This window comes from Macaca thibetana, chromosome X (genome assembly GCF_024542745.1).
Source record: "Macaca thibetana thibetana isolate TM-01 chromosome X, ASM2454274v1, whole genome shotgun sequence".
NCBI classification, from domain to species: Eukaryota; Metazoa; Chordata; class Mammalia; order Primates; family Cercopithecidae; genus Macaca; species Macaca thibetana.
In genome coordinates, this window is record NC_065598.1 from 72014805 (window position 1) to 72034989 (window position 20185).

Here is a 20185-nt window from a genome sequence, read left to right on the forward strand (position 1 = left end):
ATTATTGGCATATAAATTACTGATATCTTGAGTAGAAAGACTAAAACTAAAGCAATAAAAATAATCACCACAACTTTTCAAGACATAAACAGTTCAATAAGATATAAATAGGAACAAAAACTTAAGAAGTCCAAGAATGAAATTAAAAAGTGTAGTTGATATTGGTTATCTTTTTGCTTGTTAGTTTCTTTATGCACTCAGTTTTAAGTTGTAATTAGTTTAAAATACTGAGTTATAAGATAGTATTTGCAAGCCTCATGCTAACAGCAATGCACACACACACAAAAGCAAGAAATTGAAATACACCACCAGGGAAAATTATCCTCTAAAAGAAGACAAGAAGGAAAGAAAGAAAAGAGAGGATCACAAAACAACCAGAAAAAAAAAATCAAAATTGCAGGAGTAAGACCTCACTTATCAATAATAACATTCAATGTAAATGTACTGAGCACTTCAATCAAAAGGCAAAGAGTAGGTGCATGGATTAAAAAAAAGAGAGACCTAAGAATCTGTTGCCTACAAGAAACAAACTTCACCTATAAAGACACCCATAGAGTGAATATAAAGGATGAAAAAAAGATATTCCATACCATTGGAAACCAAAAAAGAACAGGAGTAGCTATACATATATCACACAAAATAGATTTCAAGACAAAAACTGTAAAAAGAGATAAAGAATGTCATTACATAATGTTAAAGGGGTTGAGCCAGCAAAAGGATATTGTAAATATATATGCACTCAACACTGGAGAATCAAGCTATATAAAGCAAACATTATTAGAGCTAAATGCAGAGATTGACTACAATATAATAAGAACAGGAGACTTTAACTTCCTCTTTCATCATTGGACAAATAATCTAGACAGAAAATCCACAGGGAAACATCAGGCTTAATCTGCACTATAGATCAAATGGACCAAATAGATGTTTACAGAACATTTTATCAAATGGCTGCAGATGCACATTCTTCTCCTCAGCACATGGATTATTTTCAAGGATAAATCGTATGTTAGGCTAAAAAACAAGTGTTAAAAAATTAAAATTAAATTTTATATCAAGTATCATCTCTGACTTCAGAGATGAAACAAAACTAGAAATCAATAACTAGAGAAATTTGGAAACTATGCAAATACATGGAAATTTAAAAAATGTGTTTCTGAATGACCAGTGGATCAATAAAGAAATTAAAAAGGAAATCAAAAATTACTGAAACAAATGATAATGCAAATACAACATAACAAAACCTATGGGATACCACACATGCAGTATTAAGAGCGAAGATTGTAGCTATAAGTGCCTACATCAGAAAATAAGAAAAACTTCAAATAAGCAACCAAACGATCCATCTTAAAGAACTAGAAAAGCAAGAGCACAGCAAATTCAAAATTCGTAGAAGAAAGGAAATAATAAAGATCAGAACAGAGATAAATAAAATGGAAACAAATAAAATAATACAAAAGATCAACAAAATGAAAAGTTTGTCTTTTGAAAACATAAAAAAATTCTCAAACCTTTACCCTAAAAAAAGGAGAGAAAACCCAAATGAATAATATGAGAAATGAAAAAGGGGACATCACAACTGATACTGCAGAAATTCAAAGGATCATTAGAGGCTACTATGAGCAACTGTATGCCAATAAATTGGAAAACCTAGAAGTGGATAAATTTTTAGATAATACAACCTACCAAGATTGAACCTAGAAGAAATCCAAAACATGATCAGAGCAACAACAAGTAATGAGATCAAAGCCATAATCAGTGTCTCTCAGCAAAGAAAAGTCCCGGACCTGATAGCTTCGCTGCTGAAATTTGACATTTAAAGAAGAACTAATACCAATCCTATTCAAACTATTCTGAAAAATAGGGGGATGAATACTTCCAAATTCACAGTACAAGGACAGTATTACCCTGATACCAAAACCAGACAAAGACACATCAAAAAAAGAAAACCACAGGCTAGTATTCTTGATGAACATTGACACAAAGATTCTCAATTACATACTAGCAAACCAAATTTAATGACATATTAATTATTCATCATAACCCTTTTGGATTTATCCAAGGGATATAAGGATGGCTTACCATATGCAAATCAATCACTGTGATATATCATGTCAACAGAATGAAATTTCAATTGATGCTGAAAAAATTTGATAAAATTGAACATCCTTTATGATAAAAAAAAAAAAAAACCTGAAAAACTGGGTACAGAGAGAACATACCTCAACACAATAAAAGACATATGTCACAGACACACAGCTAGTATCATACTGAGTAGGGAAAACCTGCCAGCTATTTTTTTCTAAGATCTAGGACATGACAATGATGCTCACTTTCATCATTGTTATTCAACATGGTACTGGAAGTCCTAGCTAGAGCAGGCAAGAAAAAGAAGTAAAGGGCATTTATATTGGAAAGGAAGAAGACAAAGTATGTTTGTTTGCAGTTGATATAATCTTATATTTGGAAAAGTGTAAAGATTCCACCAAATCTATTAGAACTAGTAAACAAAATTGCAGGATACAAAATCAACATACAAAAATCAGTAGCATTTCTATATGCCAGCAGTGAACAATCTGAAAAAGAAATCGAAAAGGCAATCTTATTTAAAATAGCCACAAATAAAATACCTAGAAATTAACTTAACCAAAGAAGTGATAAATCTTGGGAGAAAGATTTTACCTTACCTAGAGCTGAAACGGATTTAGGAAGCTTAGCAAAATATAAAAGTAGAAGAAGTAGTGGAAAGAGCCCTGTAGGCACTCCTGGTTTCCAGCTTGAGCTTGTGGAATTCATCCTTGTCTTTATCTCACAGGATTCCTTGGGGGTACAGCCACTGAAATTAAGGAAGGGCCACAGGGTGAAAGAAGCTTCTGGCTGAACTTTGTACTAATTTTGACCAAATGTGAATATTGTTGAGCAGAATCCAATGGGCAAAGGGGAAGTGCAAGCTTTTTCTTTCTTTCTTTCAGGGATACCAATAGGTCATAGTTTTGGTGTCTTTAGGTAATCCCATATTTCATGGAGGCTTGTTTATACTTCTTTATTGTTTTTTCTTTATTTTGTTTTCAGAGAGCCAGCCTTTGAGCCTTGAGGTTCTTTCCTCATCTTGGTCAATTCTGCTGTTAATACTGTGATTGCATTGTGAAATTTTTGAAGTTAGTTTTTAAGTTTTATCATATCACTTTGATTATTTCTAAAAGTGGCCATATTGCCTTTCATCTCTTTTACCATTTTATTGTATTCTTTAGAAGCCTTGGATTGGGTTTTGACTTTATCCTGAATTTCAAGGATCTCCATTCCTATCCCTATTCTGAATTCTATTTCTGTCATTTCTGCCATTTCAGCCTGGTTAAGAACCATTGCTGGGGAACTAGTGCAGTGTTTTGAAGGGAAGAAGACACTGTGGCTTTCTTAGTTGCCAGACTTCTTGATCTGCTTTTTTTCTCATTTTTGTGGGCTGATGTTTCTTCAGTAATTGATGTTCCTGTTTCTTTGGAAAGCATTGGGTAGATTTTTTTGTCTTCTTTGATGTCCTTAGGGGTTTGGCTGTGGTAGATTCAGTCAACAGACTTTGTTTCTGGAAGATTTTAGGAGGCCAAGGCTCACCTCAGGACTCCTGGGCCTCATGTACTAACCCTGGGGGGCTGGTATTAGGTCCCCACCTTTGTTCTTTGGCTTCTTGATATTAGGAACCTGCTGTACTAGAGGGGTTGATGTATTCCAAGGCTGCTGGTTACAACACTCCAATGGGTGGTGCCAATCAAACACTTCATTTGGTGGTGGCAGTGGAATCTATGCTAATTCCCACATGCCAGCAGTGGTGGAATCACAGCATTGGCTGGATAAGGGGTCTGGCAGGCACAGGGTTGCCAGCTTCCATGTGGGCATTTATAGTAGCAGTGGTGGTGGCACAGTATGTAGGAGGGATGGGGCTGCTGATGTCCATTCATGCATTCATGTTGGTGGCAGTGTTGGTGTGGAAGCATGACACTGGCAGATAGGAAGCTAGTGCCCTCCATGCACGCATTCACACAAGCAGCAGTGGCAACACAGGGTGGAGGCCAGGGCTGCTGGTCTCTATGCACACATTCATGCAAGCAATGGCAGTGCAGCAGGAGTGGGCAGGGTGTGCTCACATCCAGAGTAGTGGCATAGTGGGGTGCACACATAAATGCATGCTGGCAGGGAAGGGAGTTGAGGTCAACCAGCATGCACATGCACTGACAAAGCAATGTCAGGGATAGCCGTGGGCAAATTTGTGCTATCAAAGGGGCACAGAGGAGGCTGTAGTGGGGGGAATGTGTGGGTGGACTTGTGTGTACCAGTAGGAGCTGCTCTGCTGAAGCTCTGCAAAGGTCAGGCATGGTCTGTCAGTGCAGGAGCTGTGATGTGTGTCTCCAGGAGGCACTCCAGCTGGGCACCCAAGGCTGCACTGCAAGCATGTGCAGCCAGCCTGAGGCCCCAGCAAACAGGAGTTTCCTCAGGTTGGACCAGTCCTGACTCACAGGCAAGATCATCTTGCTCTGTTCAGATCCAACAGTTTCCCTAAGGCTAAAGTCTCCTAGGGGAGTAAAGGTGAACCTTGGGGGATAGACATCCCTGGCTGTACTCCGCTGAAGATACTCACACCAAATCCTTTGGGTTCCACACTGGCTGGTCTTCTGCCTCTACCACTTCTCTAAGCAGCTCTGCCTGCCAGTACAAGTGTCCATGCAGATTATGGGGTCTCCTGCTGCCAGAATTCCAGACATCCATGGCGTGGGTGGGTTGCTCTTCACCTGCTCAACTTACCTTTTCCCTGGGAGTGGTTGGTGGCCAGGAAAAACTCCCAGTGCATGGAAGTCCCTCGAAGGGTTCCCAGCTTCCTTTCTCTATAGCCCAGCATCTGCATCTTCCCTCCATCAGTTCTCATTGTCTTCCCTCCAAAGTTCTGCTTGGAGTGTGCCAGTCTTCCCAATGTCCTAGTCTCTTGGTGGCAGATATTTCTCTTGGCTGCATTGAGTGAGCCACCTTGCCTCTAACTTTTGGAAGCCTTTTAACAAGATATTATCTCATTTTTGCTTTGGTTGTCGGTGCTTGTGAGGTACTACTCGAATCTTTGCCTAGTCCAGTGTCTTGGAGAATTTCTGTGATATTTTCTTGTAGTAGTTTTTTTTTTTTTAATTTATTTATTATTATTATACTTTAAGTTGTAGGGTACATGTGCATAACGTGCAGGTTTGTTACATATGTATACTTGTGCCTTGTTGGTGTACTGCACCCATCAACTCGTCATTTACATCAGGTATAACTCCCAATGCAATCCTTCCCCCTCCCCCCTCCCCCCTCCCCATGATAGGCCCCGGTGTGTGATGTTCCCCTTCCTGAGTCCAAGTGATCTCATTGTTCAGTTCCCACCTATGAGTGAGAACATGCGGTGTTTGGTTTTCTGTTCTTGTGATAGTTTGCTAAGAATGATGGTTTCCAGCTGCATCCATGTCCCTACAAAGGACACAAACTCATCCTTTTTTATCACTGCATAGTATTCCATGGTGTATATGTGCCACATTTTCTTAATCCGATCTGTCACTGATGGACATTTGGGTTGATTCCAAGACTTTGCTATTGTGAATAGTGCCGCAATAAACATACGTGTGCATGTGTCTTTATAGCAGCATAATTTATAATCCTTTGGGTATATACCCAGAAATGGGATGGCTGGGTCATATGGTACATCTAGTTCTAGATCCTTGAGGAATCGCCATACTGTTTTCCATAATGGTTGAACTAGTTTACAATCCCACCAACAGTGTAAAAGTGTTCCTATTTCTCCACATCCTCTCCAGCACCTGTTGTTTCCTGACTTTTTAATGATCGCCATTCTAACTGGTGTGAGATGGTATCTCATTGTGGTTTTGATTTGCATTTCTCTGATGGCCAGTGATGATGAGCATTTTTTCATGTGTCTGTTGGCTGTATGAATGTCTTCTTTTGAGAAATGTCTGTTCATATCCTTTGCCCACTTTTTGATGGGGTTGTTTGTTTTTTTCTTGTCAATTTGTTTGAGTTCTTTGTAGGTTCTGGATATTAGCCCTTTGTCAGATGAGTAGATTGCAAAAATGTTCTCCCATTCTGTAGGTTGCCTGTTCACTCTGATGGTAGTTTCTTTTGCTGTGCAGAAGCTCTTTAGTTTAATGAGATCCCATTTGTCAATTTTGGCTTTTGCTGCTGTTGCTTTTGGTGTTTTAGACATGATGTCTTTGCCCATGCCTATGTCCTGGATGGTACTACCTAGGTTTTCCTCTAGGGTTTTTATGGTATTAGGTCTAACATTTAAGTCTCTAATCCATCTTGAATTAATTTTTGTATAAGGAGTAAGGAAAGGATCCAGTTTCAGCTTTCTACTTATGGCTAGCCAATTTTCCCAGCACCATTTATTAAATAGGGAATCCTTTCCCCATTTCTTGTTTCTCTCAGGTTTGTCAAAGATCAGATGGCTGTAGATGTGTGGTATTATTTCTGAGGACTCTGTTCTGTTCCATTGGTCTATATCTCTGTTTTGGTACCAGTACCATGCTGTTTTGGTTACTGTAGCCTTGTAGTATAGTTTGAAGTCAGGTAGCGTGATGCCTCCAGCTTTGTTCTTTTGACTTAGGATTGTCTTGGAGATGCGGGCTCTTTTTTGGTTCCATATGAACTTTAAAGCAGTTTTTTCCAATTCTGTGAAGAAACTCGTTGGTAGCTAGATGGGGATGGCATTGAATCTATAAATTACCTTGGGCAGTATGGCCATTTTCACGATATTGATTCTTCCTATCCATGAGCATGGTATGTTCTTCCATTTGTTTGTGTCCTCTTTGATTTCACTGAGCAGTGGTTTGTAGTTCTCCTTGAAGACGTCCTTTACATCCCTTGTAAGTTGGATTCCTAGGTATTTTATTCTCTTTGAAGCAATTGTGAATGGAAGTTCATTCCTGATTTGGCTCTCTGTTTGTCTGTTACTGGTGTATAAGAATGCTTGTGATTTTTGCACATTAATTTTGTATCCTGAGACTTTGCTGAAGTTGCTTATCAGCTTAAGGAGATTTTGGGCAGAGACAATGGAGTTTTCTAAATATACAATCATGTCATCTGCAAACAGGGACAATTTGACTTCTTCTTTTCCTAACTGAATACCCTTTGTTTCTTTCTCTTGCCTAACTGCCCTAGCCAGAACTTCCAACACTATGTTGAATAGGAGTGGTGAGAGAGGGCATCCCTGTCTTGTGCCAGTTTTCAAAGGAAATTTTTCCAGTTTTTGCCCATTCAGTATGATATTAGCTGTGGGTTTGTCATAGATAGCTCTTATTATTTTGAGGTACGTTCCATCAATACCGAATTTATTGAGCGTTTTTAGCATGAAGGGCTGTTGAATTTTGTCAAAAGCCTTTTCTGCATCTATTGAGATAATCATGTGGTTCTTGTCTTTGGTTCTGTTTATATGCTGGATTATGTTTATTGATTTGCGAATGTTGAACCAGCCTTGCATCCCAGGGATGAAGCCCACTTGATCATGGTGGATAAGCTTTTTGATGTGTTGCTGAATCCGGTTTGCCAGTACTTTATTGAGGATTTTTGCATCGATGTTCATCAGGGATATTGGTCTAAAATTCTCTTTTTTTGTTGTGTCTCTGCCAGGCTTTGGTATCAGGATGATGTTGGCCTCATCAAATGAGTTAGGGAGGATTCCCTCTTTTTCTATTGATTGGAATAGTTTCAGAAGGAATGGTACCAACTCCTCCTTGTACCTCTGGTAGAATTCAGTTGTGAATCCATCTGGTCCTGGACTTTTTTTGGTTGGTAGGCTATTAATTATTGCCTCAATTTCAGAGCCTGCTATTGGTCTATTCAGGGATTCAACTTCTTCCTGGTTTAGTCTTGGAAGAGTGTAAGTGTCCAGGAAATTATCCATTTCTTCTAGATTTTCCAGTTTATTTGCATAGAGGTGTTTCTAGTATTCTCTGATGGTAGTTTGTATTTCTGTGGGGTCGGTGGTGATATCCCCTTTATCATTTTTAATTGCGTCGATTTGATTCTTCTCTCCCTTCTTCTTTATTAGTCTTGCTAGTGGTCTGTCAATTTTGTTTATCTTTTCAAAAAACCAACTCCTGGATTCATTGATTTTTTGGAGGGTTTTTTGTGTTTCTATCTCCTTCAGTTCTGCTCTGATCTTAGTTATTTCTTGCCTTCTGCTAGCTTTTAAATGTGTTTGCTCTTGCTTCTCTAGTTCTTTTAATTGCGATGTTAGAGTGTCAATTTTAGATCTTTCCTGCTTTCTCTTGTGGGCATTTAGTGCTATAAATTTCCCTCTACACACTGCTTTAAATGTGTCCCAGAGATTCTGGTATGTTGTATCTTTGTTCTCATTGGTTTCAAAGAACATCTTTATTTCTGCCTTCATTTCGTTATGTACCCAGTAGTCATTTAGGAGCAGGTTGTTCAGTTTCCATGTAGTTGAGCAGTTTTGATTGAGTTTCTTAGTCCTGAGTTCTAGTTTGATTGCACTGTGGTCTGAGAGACAGTTTGTTATAATTCCTGTTCTTGTACATTTGCTGAGGAGTGCTTTACTTCCAATTACGTGGTCGATTTTGGAGTAAGTACGATGTGGTGCTGAGAAGAATGTATATTCTGTTGATTTGGGGTGGAGAGTTCTATAGATGTCTATTAGGTCTGCTTGCTGCAGAGATGAGTTCAATTCCTGGATATCCTTGTTAACTTTCTGTCTCGTTGATCTGTCTAATGTTGACAGTGGAGTGTTGAAGTCTCACATTATTATTGTATGGGAGTCTAAGTCTCTTTGTAAGTCTCTAAGGACTTGCTTTATGAATCTGGGTGCTCCTCTATTGGGTGCATATATATTTAGGATAGTTAGCTCTTCCTGTTGAATTGATCCCTTTACCATTATGTAATGGCCTTCTTTGTCTCTTTTGATCTTTGATGGTTTAAAGTCTGTTTTATCAGAGACTAGTATTGCAACCCCCGCTTTTTTTTGTTCTCCATTTGCTTGGTAAATCTTCCTCCATCCCTTTATTTTGAGCCTATGTATGTCTCTGCGTGTGAGATGGGTCTCCTGAATACAGCAGACTGATGGGTCTTGACTCTTTATCCAGTTTGCCAGTCTGTGTCTTTTAATTGGAGCATTTAGTCCATTTACATTTAAGGTTAAGATTGTTATGTGTGAACTTGATCCTGCCATTATGATATTAACTGGTTATTTTGCTCGTTAGTTGATGCAGTTTCTTCCTTGCCTCGATGGTCTTTACATTTTGGCATGTTTTTGCAATGGCTGGTACCGGTTGTTCCTTTCCATGTTTAGTGCTTCCTTCAGGGTCTCTTGTAAGGCAGGCCTAGTGGTGACAAAATCTCTAAGCATTTGCTTATCTGTAAAGGATTTTATTTCTCCTTCACTTATGAAACTTAGTTTGGCTGGATATGAAATTCTGGGTTTAAAATTCTTTTCTTTAAGAATGTTGAATATTGGCCCCCACTCTCTTCTGGCTTGGAGAGTTTCTGCTGAGAGATCTGCTGTTAGTCTGATGGGCTTCCCTTTGTGGGTAACCCGACCTTTCTCTCTGGCTGCCCTTAAGATTTTTTCCTTCATTTCAACTTTGGTGAATCTGGCAATTATGTGTCTTGGAGTTGCTCTTCTCGAGGAGTATCTTTGTGGCGTTCTCTGTATTTCCTGGATTTGAATGTTGGCCTGCCCTACTAGGTTGGGGAAGTTCTCCTGGATGATATCCTGAAGAGTGTTTTCCAACTTGGTTCCATTTTCCCCCTCACTTTCAGGCACCCCAATCAGACGTAGATTTGGGCTTTTTACATAATCCCATACTTCTTGCAGGCTTTGTTCATTTCTTTTTCTTCTTTGTTCTTTTGGTTTCTCTTCTCACTTCATTTCATTGATTTGATCCTCAATCGCTGATACTCTTTCTTCCAGTTGATCGAGTCGGTTACTGAAGCTTGTGCATTTGTCACGTATTTCTCGTGTCATGGTTTTCATCTCTTTCATTTCGTTTATGACCTTCTCTGCATTAATTACTCTAGCCATCAATTCTTCCACTTTTTTTTCAAGATTTTTAGTTTCTTTGCGCTGGGTACGTAATTCCTCCTTTAGCTCTGAGAAATTTGATGGACTGAAGCCTTCTTCTCTCATCTCATCAAAGTCATTCTCCGTCCAGCTTTGATCCGTTGCTGGCGATGAGCTGCGCTCCTTTGCCGGGGAGATGTGCTCTTGTTTTTTGAATTTCCAGCTTTTCTGCCCTGCTTTTTCCCCATCTTTGTGGTTTTATCTGCCTCTGGTCTTTGATGATGGTGATGTACTGATGGGGTTTTGGTGTAGGTGTCCTTCCTGTTTGATAGTTTTCCTTCTAACAGTCAGGACCCTCAGCTGTAGGTCTGTTGGAGATTGCTTGAGGTCCACTCCAGACCCTGTTTGCCTGGGTGTCAGCAGCAGAGGCTGCAGAAGATAGAATATTTCTGAACAGCGAGTGTACCTGTCTGATTCTTGCTTTGGAAGCTTCCTCTCAGGGGTGTACTCCACCCTGTGAGCTGTGGGATGTCAGACTGCCCCTAGTGGGGGATGTCTCCCAGTTAGGCTGCTCAGGGGTCAGGGACCCACTTGAGCAGGGAGTCTGTCCCTTCTCAGATCTCAACCTCCGTGTTGGGAGATCCACTGCTCTCTTCAAAGCTGTCAGACAGAGTCGTTTGCGTCTGCAGAGTTTTCTGCTGCGTTTGTTATAGTTTACTGTGCCCTGTCCCCAGAGGTGGAGTCTACAGAGACAGGCAGGTTTCCTTGAGCTGCTGTGAGCTCCGCCCAGTTCGAGCTTCCCAGCAGCTTTGTTTACCTACTTAAGCCTCAGCAATGGCGGGCGCCCCTCCCCCAGGCTCGTTGCTGCCTTGCCGGTAGATCACAGACTGCTGTGCTAGCAATGAGGGAGGCTCCGTGGGTGTGGGACCCTCCCGGCCAGGAGTGGGATATGATCTCCTGGTGTGCCTGTTTGCTTAAGGCGCAGTATTGGGGTGGGAGTTACCCGATTTTCCAGGTGGTGTGTGTCTCAGTTCCCCTGGCTGGGAAAAGGGACTCCCTTCCCCCTTGCGCTTCCCAGGTGAGGCAATGCCTCGCCCTGCTTCAGCTCTCGCTGGTCGGGCTGCAGCAGCTGACCAGCACCGATCGTCCGGCACTCCCCAGTGAGATGAACCCAGTACCTCAGTTGAAAATGCAGAAATCACCGGTCTTCTGTCGCTCGCGCTGGGAGTTGGAGACTGGAGCTGTTCCTATTCTTGTAGTAGTTTTATAGTTTGAAGTGTTAGATAATAATCAGAATCAACAAATGGCAGAATTCACAATTAATGAAATGCGCAATAGTAGATCAATGTAAAAATAACTTTAAGATAAATCTGATTTAAATATTGAAAGAGATGAAAAAGGGACTGTAATTTGTAAGACAGGAACAGGAATCTTCTTTAACAAAAAGGTACATTTTAAAAAAGAAACAACTGGAAAATTTATAAATGAAACAGGTATGCATTGAAATAAAACCATTAATAGATTGCTCATATATTTTGACAGACTCAAGTCTGAGTATTGAGTTAGAACACAGATTAGACAGGGGTCACATCTAATTCATCCCTGTACCCCAGTGTCTAATACAATAAGGCCAGCATATAACAAGCGTTTCAAAATTGCTTATTAAATAGAACTGGGTTAGTGGTCTTCAGATAGGCCGGACATCTCTGGGCTTCTCCAGTGTATAGGGGTTCCAGGGAGCAGGACAGCCTCAAGTGGAACTCCCTGAGGGCTGAGCTGAGCTGGGTATGGTTCCTTGTGGGTGGAGTAGGCAACAAAGGCTATCTAGAAAAGAGGTATTGGCTTTATCACTCACCTCAGGGACTAGCTAGTTTGTTCCTTCTCAGAGCTGGAGAGTGAATTCTCTTCATTTAGCACATGTCTGGCTACTATTCATCCTCCCTGTGTCAAAGATACTTAAAGTAGTGAAAACAGATCTTACTCAGTAACTACTAACAATGCTGAAAAAAGCTGAGCTCTATTCCAATTTTTGCAAAGGTGGTTTGGGCGTTTTAAAGGGAGAGTGATGTTGGGGGCTGAGTAGAGTCAGAGAAGTGAAAATTACAAAAGATTGGTCAGTGTGAATGCACTGTGTTTAGGCCAGCTGTGTTTGTTAGTCGGCAGTTATCAAAGTTAGGATTTGTCCTTCCACAGAGACTGGAAGACAGAGTTCCTATCTTTCTTGATTACATTTCAAAGGAATGGCTCTCAGGTCCTTGGGAGAGTCACTTCTGAATTGTAAGAGATACATATTCACCGTAATAAGCCCTTTTTACTATGTGCTCTAAAAAAGGGAGTTCAGGGTCTTATCATCAGATTTGGGCAAGAACAAACAGTGTATTTTCCTGGCAGCATTGAACTTTCTCAGGCAGTCATTTTAGTGGGGTTTGGGGTCAATTATAGGAACCCAGCCTTAGGCTGTGAGAAACATGCAAGAGTTTAGTTAGATCTCTTACTACTACAGGGGTTTGGACAAAAGTGTTAGTTCTAGGAGTTCTGCAGTTCTCCCCTGTTAGAAACTATAAGGATGTCCATGGCTCTATTTATGTGAGGAAACATTATATAAATGGTTGATGTTAACAACCTGCCAAAGATTATTTTTCTTAGTCCCTCCCTCCTAGGCCTTTTGCAACCCCCACCCCCCAACATTCCAGAGAAAGGGGAGCAATCTTGTGTGCAACCAGCTCTCCACACCTGGCCCCCACAGCTGGATCTCAGGGTGATCTCCTTTACCAGCTGGAATGATAAATACCTTCTTCCAGGACAGCAGCCCTCTTTATCTTGCAGAAGGAGGCAATCCAGGCTTGGTCCTTCGCCAGGGCACCATTTTCCTGCAGACTCTACAGGAAAATAAATTTGTCTGAACTGTGACCTAAGCAGGTCAAGTCTTCAGTAGAGAGGTCAACTTTAGAAACAGTGGCTATTCTTGTGTCTTCCCTTTCTCTATCCTCCTTCCCTTCTATATTACAAAAGAAGTGAACACTTAGAGGACAGAAACTTTATCCTGTCTAGCCCATGCCAAAGAAGATGCTCTCAAGAGAAGAGCAGTTTGAGAGAAGCTGCTTGGACCTTAGGCCTCAGCTCCCAACTCCCTCCCTAACTCTTCCCCTTTAGAAAGGAAATCATCCTCACTGACTGATGCCCTGAGTGGCAACTAAGCAGGTGGTTTCCTGTAGGACACTGAGGTCTGCTTAAATAGACCACCCATAAGCGTCCATAAAAATATCTTGTGTATTGGAGTCTACAAATAATATATTCTTGATGCACCTAAACCTCACTAATTCATAACCACCTGGGGTTAACATTTGCCTGAAGTATTTTCTAAAGAAAACAAAGACTAGTGATTCTAACAACCCAGGAGTTGTTTGACTTCAGCTACCCAGGTGTTGACAAGTAGTAGTTTTAAAAGCAGTTGTATGGCATGGAAATATCACTAGACTAAGGTACAACTGGTTTGGGTCACAGTTCCGACATCATCAAATGGTAGATGTGTGACTGGGATTTTCTATCAATTTATTGAAAACAGCATTAAGTCGCTTAGAAAGATGTGAGTAACTTTACCAAGTTCACACAGCTAGTAAGTGACAGAAAAAGTACCGTCCAGATCTCGAGTTCTTAACCATTCCAAATATATTGTCCCATCCTTATCAAGTGCTTGTTTATTACTATGGTGTCTAGAGAGCAAGGGTATTAATATTTCAGGGTACACTTTTTCGCAACTATTTTTTTTTTTGGCAACTAGCTTCAAATCCTGCCTGCAGAGAATTCCTAAAGATATTGTTGAGCACTCACTGAGATGGAAAACAAACCTTGTTCAGTGAGAAATCTTACTGTCTGGAGATCCCCTCTAGGAAGAAAGAAGGAGACTGTGGGGGTCTTGTCTGAACATGAAAGACACTTATGAGTTGGTCTATATTGTCAGTATTGGAGGATTTAGGGGCAGCAATCCTTGGAGCAGGGGGAATTTCCTTGAAATCTAGCTCAGGTTTTCCTTGGATTGTATGTTTATTTCTGGATGGCTTGTGTGTGTATACAGAAGCGGATGGAGAGAAAGTGCAGGCAAGGCTTTTCTAACCACTCATCCCTGAAAGAGGGTACTCCTGGGACTCAGGAACTGAAAGTGATTATATTCTCCATCTTATCTCTCTAAGAAGGATCCAAATCACTGAAAGTGATTATATTCTCCATCTTATCTCTCTAAGAAGGATCCAAATCACTGAAAGTGATTATATTCTCCATCTTATCTCTCTAAGAAGGATCAAAACTATGATCCAAATCATAGGTTAAAGAGGACTCTGGATGGAATATATACAGGATGATGAATCCATCTCTAACCAATACCTATTCTGCAAGCCAATGTGGCCAAAACTTCAATACTTGTTGGATGTTGATGGCCCAAAGTCTGCAAATGAACTCAGGCCTTTCCATCTTCCAAATGAGTTCACAAAGATAAGAAAGATATTTTGTCTGGTGTTCTAAAGGCTTAATAGCGACTGACTTATATTGTAGTAATTTGTACAGCATCCTCTGTAAGTCTTGTTTACCAGACACTCACTTCTACCCCTAAGTATTTCTTAGTGGGTGTTAATTCTAAATTGGTGCCTGAAGGATGGGAGTACTCAAATCTCTCTTGGTCTTCAAAGGAATGGCTGTGGCCACAGAGAGACTATACCTTTTCCTACACCATAGGCATGTGCCCTGCAAGTCTCACTCTTGTCACTTCTGGGAAACTGCATGTGGTCTCTGTGACACAGGACTATTTCCCACTTCTGTTCTTGCACTCTGAGCAACCCTGGGCAGGTCAGAAGTTCTTTCAGGTCATTGTTTGTTCAGGATTCCAAAAAAAATTACTTAACACTTCTGGAGCTCCAGAAAAGATGATATTTGACACTCTCTGAATGAGATAAGCAGATAAGGCTGGAGGCTTGAAGAGGTTCAGCTGGAGAAGACTCATAGGGCAGAGTAAGGAGATTGGACAGAAATGCATATTCTATACCAAGACAGCTCTCATGGAGCCCCAGTGGTGGAACAAGGAAGAGCCTGGAGAAATTTCAGCTTCACTTTCATTCTCCTGAGTGCTATCATCTTGCCTCTCCACTCTGACCATGCAGCCTTTCTTTGTATATCCCGAAAGTCAGAAAATTTGAGGGGGAACATTGGGCAGGCCTGGAGTGGGGCTCCTTGGACTCCAAGCCCAGCTCTCATTGACTGGCTGTGTGACCTTGGACATATTACTTAAGCCTCAGTTTCCCTTAGTGCTAAGTGGGACTATTAAAATGCTTCTTAGAGAAATGGTGGAAAGATTAGATCTAAGAACATGAAGAACCCAGCACAGTGCCTGGCGCATATTTAGTATTAAAACAATTTGCAGCATTACATTGATCATTGTTGTCCAGATGCTACACGTTCCCCGTGGCAGATTTCTGTCTCTCTTTACTGGAGCCCCCCAGAAGAGCTGACATGTTTGTGAACCCAGAAATTGCACCAATCCAAAAAGTCAGAGTAAAAAAATCTTGGCAACTTAACGTGCTTGCTTCCATCCCCTCTCCCGTCTCACAAGCATGTACAGGTTAAGAATGAGAGAATTCCCCGTCTCTACTAAAAAATACAAAAAACTAGCCGGGCGAGGTGGCGGGCGCCTGTAGTCCCAGCTACTCGGGAGGCTGAGGCAGGAGAATGGCGTGAACCCGGGAGGCGGAGCTTGCAGTGAGCTGAGATCCGGCCACTGCACTCCAGCCTGGGTGACAGAGTGAGACTCCGTCACAAAAAAAAAAAAAAAAAAATGAGAGAATTGCTGTTTAGCACACAAGCAAGACTCTGCTCCAAGGTCCCAGATTTTGAGTTGGATACTCTCCTGCCTGACAACCCCACCCCACCCCATTTTCAAGAACCCTTTCAGATCGGACTCTCCAATTACTCATTTTCTCGTTGCTAGAAGCCCTGCCCTTAGCATTCAGACTTTGGAATGCTACTGATGGGAAGATCACTGAGACTGGGCTGTATTCCCTAGCAACCGCGGAGTGCGCCTGCGCAGTGGCATCCCCAAGCCGACAGCTCTAATTAGGCTTCTGCATCTCAGCCGGCCAGACTTTGGATACAAAAGGACATATCTTCCTTCTCCCTGCCACTCCTCCAGCGAGACGATTGTGTCGTTCTCTTCCTGAGGCTGATGAAAATGTGAGGAATGTCTTCCAACTCCCTCCCATCTGATAGGAGGTAGCAGATGGGAGTAGCCACCGGTGATCAGATGGATGAAAAAGGCAGAAAGCTGGCGTGTGCAAGGAAATGAAGACATAGATCCTACGCTACCGGTAGGCAGCAGCCCCCACTCTGTAATAAGTGATTTTCCATATGACACTCATCCTTCTACCAGGGCTCCCTCTCAGAAATTGGTACCTGCCGACTCTCTAGGGAACGCTTATGGGGAGCTATGAGCCAGGTTAGAAGCGGTAAGGGGGATCAGAACGAAGAGAGCCTAAATGCGAACACTCAACAGCTTGGGTGCTGAAATAAACTGCATTGGCAGAGGATCCCCTGCAGAGTTCCTCCAGGTATATTGTTCAGTCTGACTAAAGGTGCAAGGCCATTGTTGGCTCTCAAGAGTCACTCTGAGGATACGGGCCCTTGTTACCTCTGCCACAGACTTATTTCTCCTACTCCTCCCTTAAAGTCATTGTCTTTCTGAGCTATTTCAAATTCTTCATAGGTGCTTTACACACTGCCTCTGTCTTCACTAGCAGTCCTTCACTTCCTCTCCCCAACCTCAGATCTTACAATAGATGTCACTTAAGCACATCTTGTCCCCAGCCCTCCATACCACTTCATCCTCCCCACCACTATTCCTGACTAATTTCCCACTCATCCAGGCTTGACACCTCTGCACCTTCCCCAGACTTTCTTAGATGCCATCACCTTCCCACTATCCTTCCCAGCACTTAAAATCAGGAATTATTCCTGTGGACTCTCATAGAACTCTGAGCTTATGCCTATTATGCAACTTTCCATAGCATAATATAATTGCTGGTTTACTTCCATGAGCCCTCCCCCTTAAGCCCTGGAGCCCAGCTGGGTCTTCTTCACTCTTATATTCCCAGCACACAGCACTGTTCTCAGAGCATGGCAGGTGCTTAATAAATGCTTATAGAATAAATGAATGCATAAGCATGGTGTCTAATTCATTATGCTTTTATTGTAAATACAGGTAAATGACAGTTATATGTATATATATATGGAGAGAGTTGTATATATGTATATAACTATATATATAGTTATATATATTATATATAGTTATATATATTATATATATAGTTGTATATATGTATACGACAGTAGACACAAAGGGAAAGCAATCACAGATCAGTGGTTTTGTGTTTGTGTGTGTGTGTGTTATTGTTATTTAACTCCTGTACCAGACCATTTTACTGATTATTTCAAAGATGTAAATATTATCAATACATTTTACAGAGATATCTGAACTTTTATACTGAAACAAGACAGGGATGGCAAATGAAAAATTCCATTTATAAATATTGATCATTAACCTAATTCAAGGGTATATTAAAAGGAAGGAAATACTACTAGAATTGGAACACAGACAGTAAGCACAATGTGTACTTCCCACCCAATCCCTCCCTGGATTCTAATTTAGAGCCCCAGTGCCAATTTTACCAAGGCATCTTTAATGGATGCCACTCAGCTGAAGTGATACATATTCCCTAGACTTCACATGGGACCAAGGAAGAACATGGTAGTTGCCTCAGATTTGGCTCTGGCCTCCTCATCTTCCACAGCCTCCCTATATTGTTCTGGCCAGTCCTGTGGTCGCTTTCTGTAGAGCCTGGCCATGTACTCCAAGACTTTCATTTTGGTGGTTTCATGGTGAGCTCGAGGACCCCATAGAAGCTCATATTCAACTGGGTTAGAGTAGGACAGTGGCCTGCATTCCAGATAGCGCTGTCTCATAAGCTTACAGGTGATGGCATGCTTTCTCCCTACATCCACACTAAATCTTCGAAGCAAGTTCCAGACATTGGCCTCTTTGACACGGTTGCCCATCAAGAATATCAAACCTAGGATTGGCATTACATATTCTTGAGTGGGTCTCCCCAGGCTCTCTAGCATCACTTGCTCTTCCTCTGATTCTGGTTGCTGGACAAGGAGGTAGATGTGCTCACTGGTATCAACCTCAATCAGAGACAACCCATAGAACATATCAAGAATTAGAGTAGCTCTATTGAGGATATTTGGGAACACATCCTCAAATTCTTTGCCAGTGTGAGCCAATAGCTCATCCTGATGTATAGGCAGCAACTCCTCAGAGACACTAATAGCCAACTGGACCAAATCATTTGCCTTATCATTCATCGTGTCCTCCGACCAGAACTCTAAGCCAGCAGTCAGGCTTCTTTCTTTGGTTTTGTCAGCTTCCAGGGCCTTGTTATATTCTTCTGGCCAGCTCTGGGGTTCTTCATCATGGGCATCTGACACAAACTTCAGGGCTTCCATCTTTGTGATTTCACTATGGGCTCTAGAGCCCCACAAGAACTCAAATTCAAGGGGATTAGTGCCATACACCGGCCAGTACTCCAAGAATCGCATGCGCACAAAGTCAGTGGTGAGGAGGTTCCTTGTGTTCCCAAAGAGGTTATTGATCCTCTGAGGCTTATCCCACATATCAACTTTTAGCAGCAGGTCCCAAATGGATGCCTCTCTTGCTCGGTTCCCATTCAAGAGGATGTGACCTAGGACTAGGGCCAGGAGACTTGCTTTTGGCATGTCCAAGGACTCCACTATCCTATCGGTGATCTGGGAACCCCGTTTGCTGACTAAATTGTATGTGTCAGCCTGTGGATCAATAACTCTCAGGTTCAACCCAAAGACGCGGTCCAGGTGAGCTGAGGCTCGTCTGAGGATCTCAGGGAACTGATCTGAGTACTCTCTGAGAAACTCCAGCATCTCGGACTGCTGAATAGACCCCTCCTTCTGGCTTTTCATTCTCATGAAATTCACCAAAGCAATCGACCTGTCTTCTAGAGGGTCGTGGACCCTGAGCGCCCCCAAACGTCTGGACTGCTCGTCGATCAGGACTTCCAGGTCATTCGTGTCCTGAACGGCCTGGGAAGTGTTGACACACTGAGAGTTGATTGGTGCCTGAGGGCACTGGGGGACATCAACGACTAGCATGGGGGTGGGGGGCCCGGAGGCATTAGTAGCTTGTATTTCACCTCTGCCGTCGCTGTAATCTGCAGTGATCTCTGCGTTACAGCGGCGTGCATTCTGGCTTACCAGAGACATGTTTCCAGGAGACAGGAGGGGGAAGGGTGAGATCAGCGATCAGTCGGAGAGAGGACCGTAGCAGTGTTGGTGCCTCGGCACAAAGCTGAAGCCCGAGACCCTGGAGCTGGAAGGATCAAAAGTGATATCTGGTGTGAAGAGCGATCTTTCTACACAAGCGCTGGCCAGCAACGACTGCAAGCCTCAGAACGTTATTTTGCCGCAGCCTACGCAGGCGCAGTCAGGCTTTGCATCGTAGTGGCCACGCCCCATTCCCTGTCTTCCTTGCCTTGCCTCTCATTCCCTCCCCCTCACCTCTGAAGGGCAGGCTAGGCTGGTTGAAGTGGTTGCTGCTGAACTTGAACTTGTTAGAGAAGAGAATTCAAGAAAGGGAGTAACAGATACAGCAAAAGGGTCAAGGGATGAGGAGCGTTCAGTGATGCTCCCTCCACTTGAAGTTTTTCTGTGGGGCATAAAGCACCATGCTATCAGGTGGTAGAGGATTCAGAGAGGAAGAGGTGGAGCAGAAGGTGGAGGAAGGGAGGAGGAGGAGGAGGACGCTAACGATGAGAATTATTTTACAGACTCGTTAAAGCATCCATTCACTCAACAGATATTTACTGACCCCATGCCTCATGCCAGGCACAGTGCTGTATATGAGAGTACAAACATAGTGATTTTTCCCTTTTTGTGTGGTGCTTACATTCTGAGATAGGTTCAAACAATGGTAATAATAATGAGAGATAGCACTTATGGAGCACTGACTGTGCAGGCACTGTTTCTGGTGCTTTCACTTTCCTCGTACTAATTCATATAATGCTAGCT

The 20185-nt window shown here is 42.2% G+C and overlaps 1 protein-coding gene across 1 annotated transcript; it reads right to left on the bottom strand.

Annotated features, from left to right (window-relative positions):
* Nucleotides 1-17704: 17704 nt before the first annotated feature.
* MAGEE2 (MAGE family member E2) lies at nt 17705-20021 on the bottom strand. The gene has a single exon (XM_050776361.1). The coding sequence runs from the start codon at nt 19379-19381 to the stop codon at nt 17810-17812; it is 1572 nt and encodes a 523-aa protein (XP_050632318.1). The 5' UTR covers nt 19382-20021; the 3' UTR covers nt 17705-17809.
* Between the last annotated feature and the right edge of the window lie 164 nt (nt 20022-20185).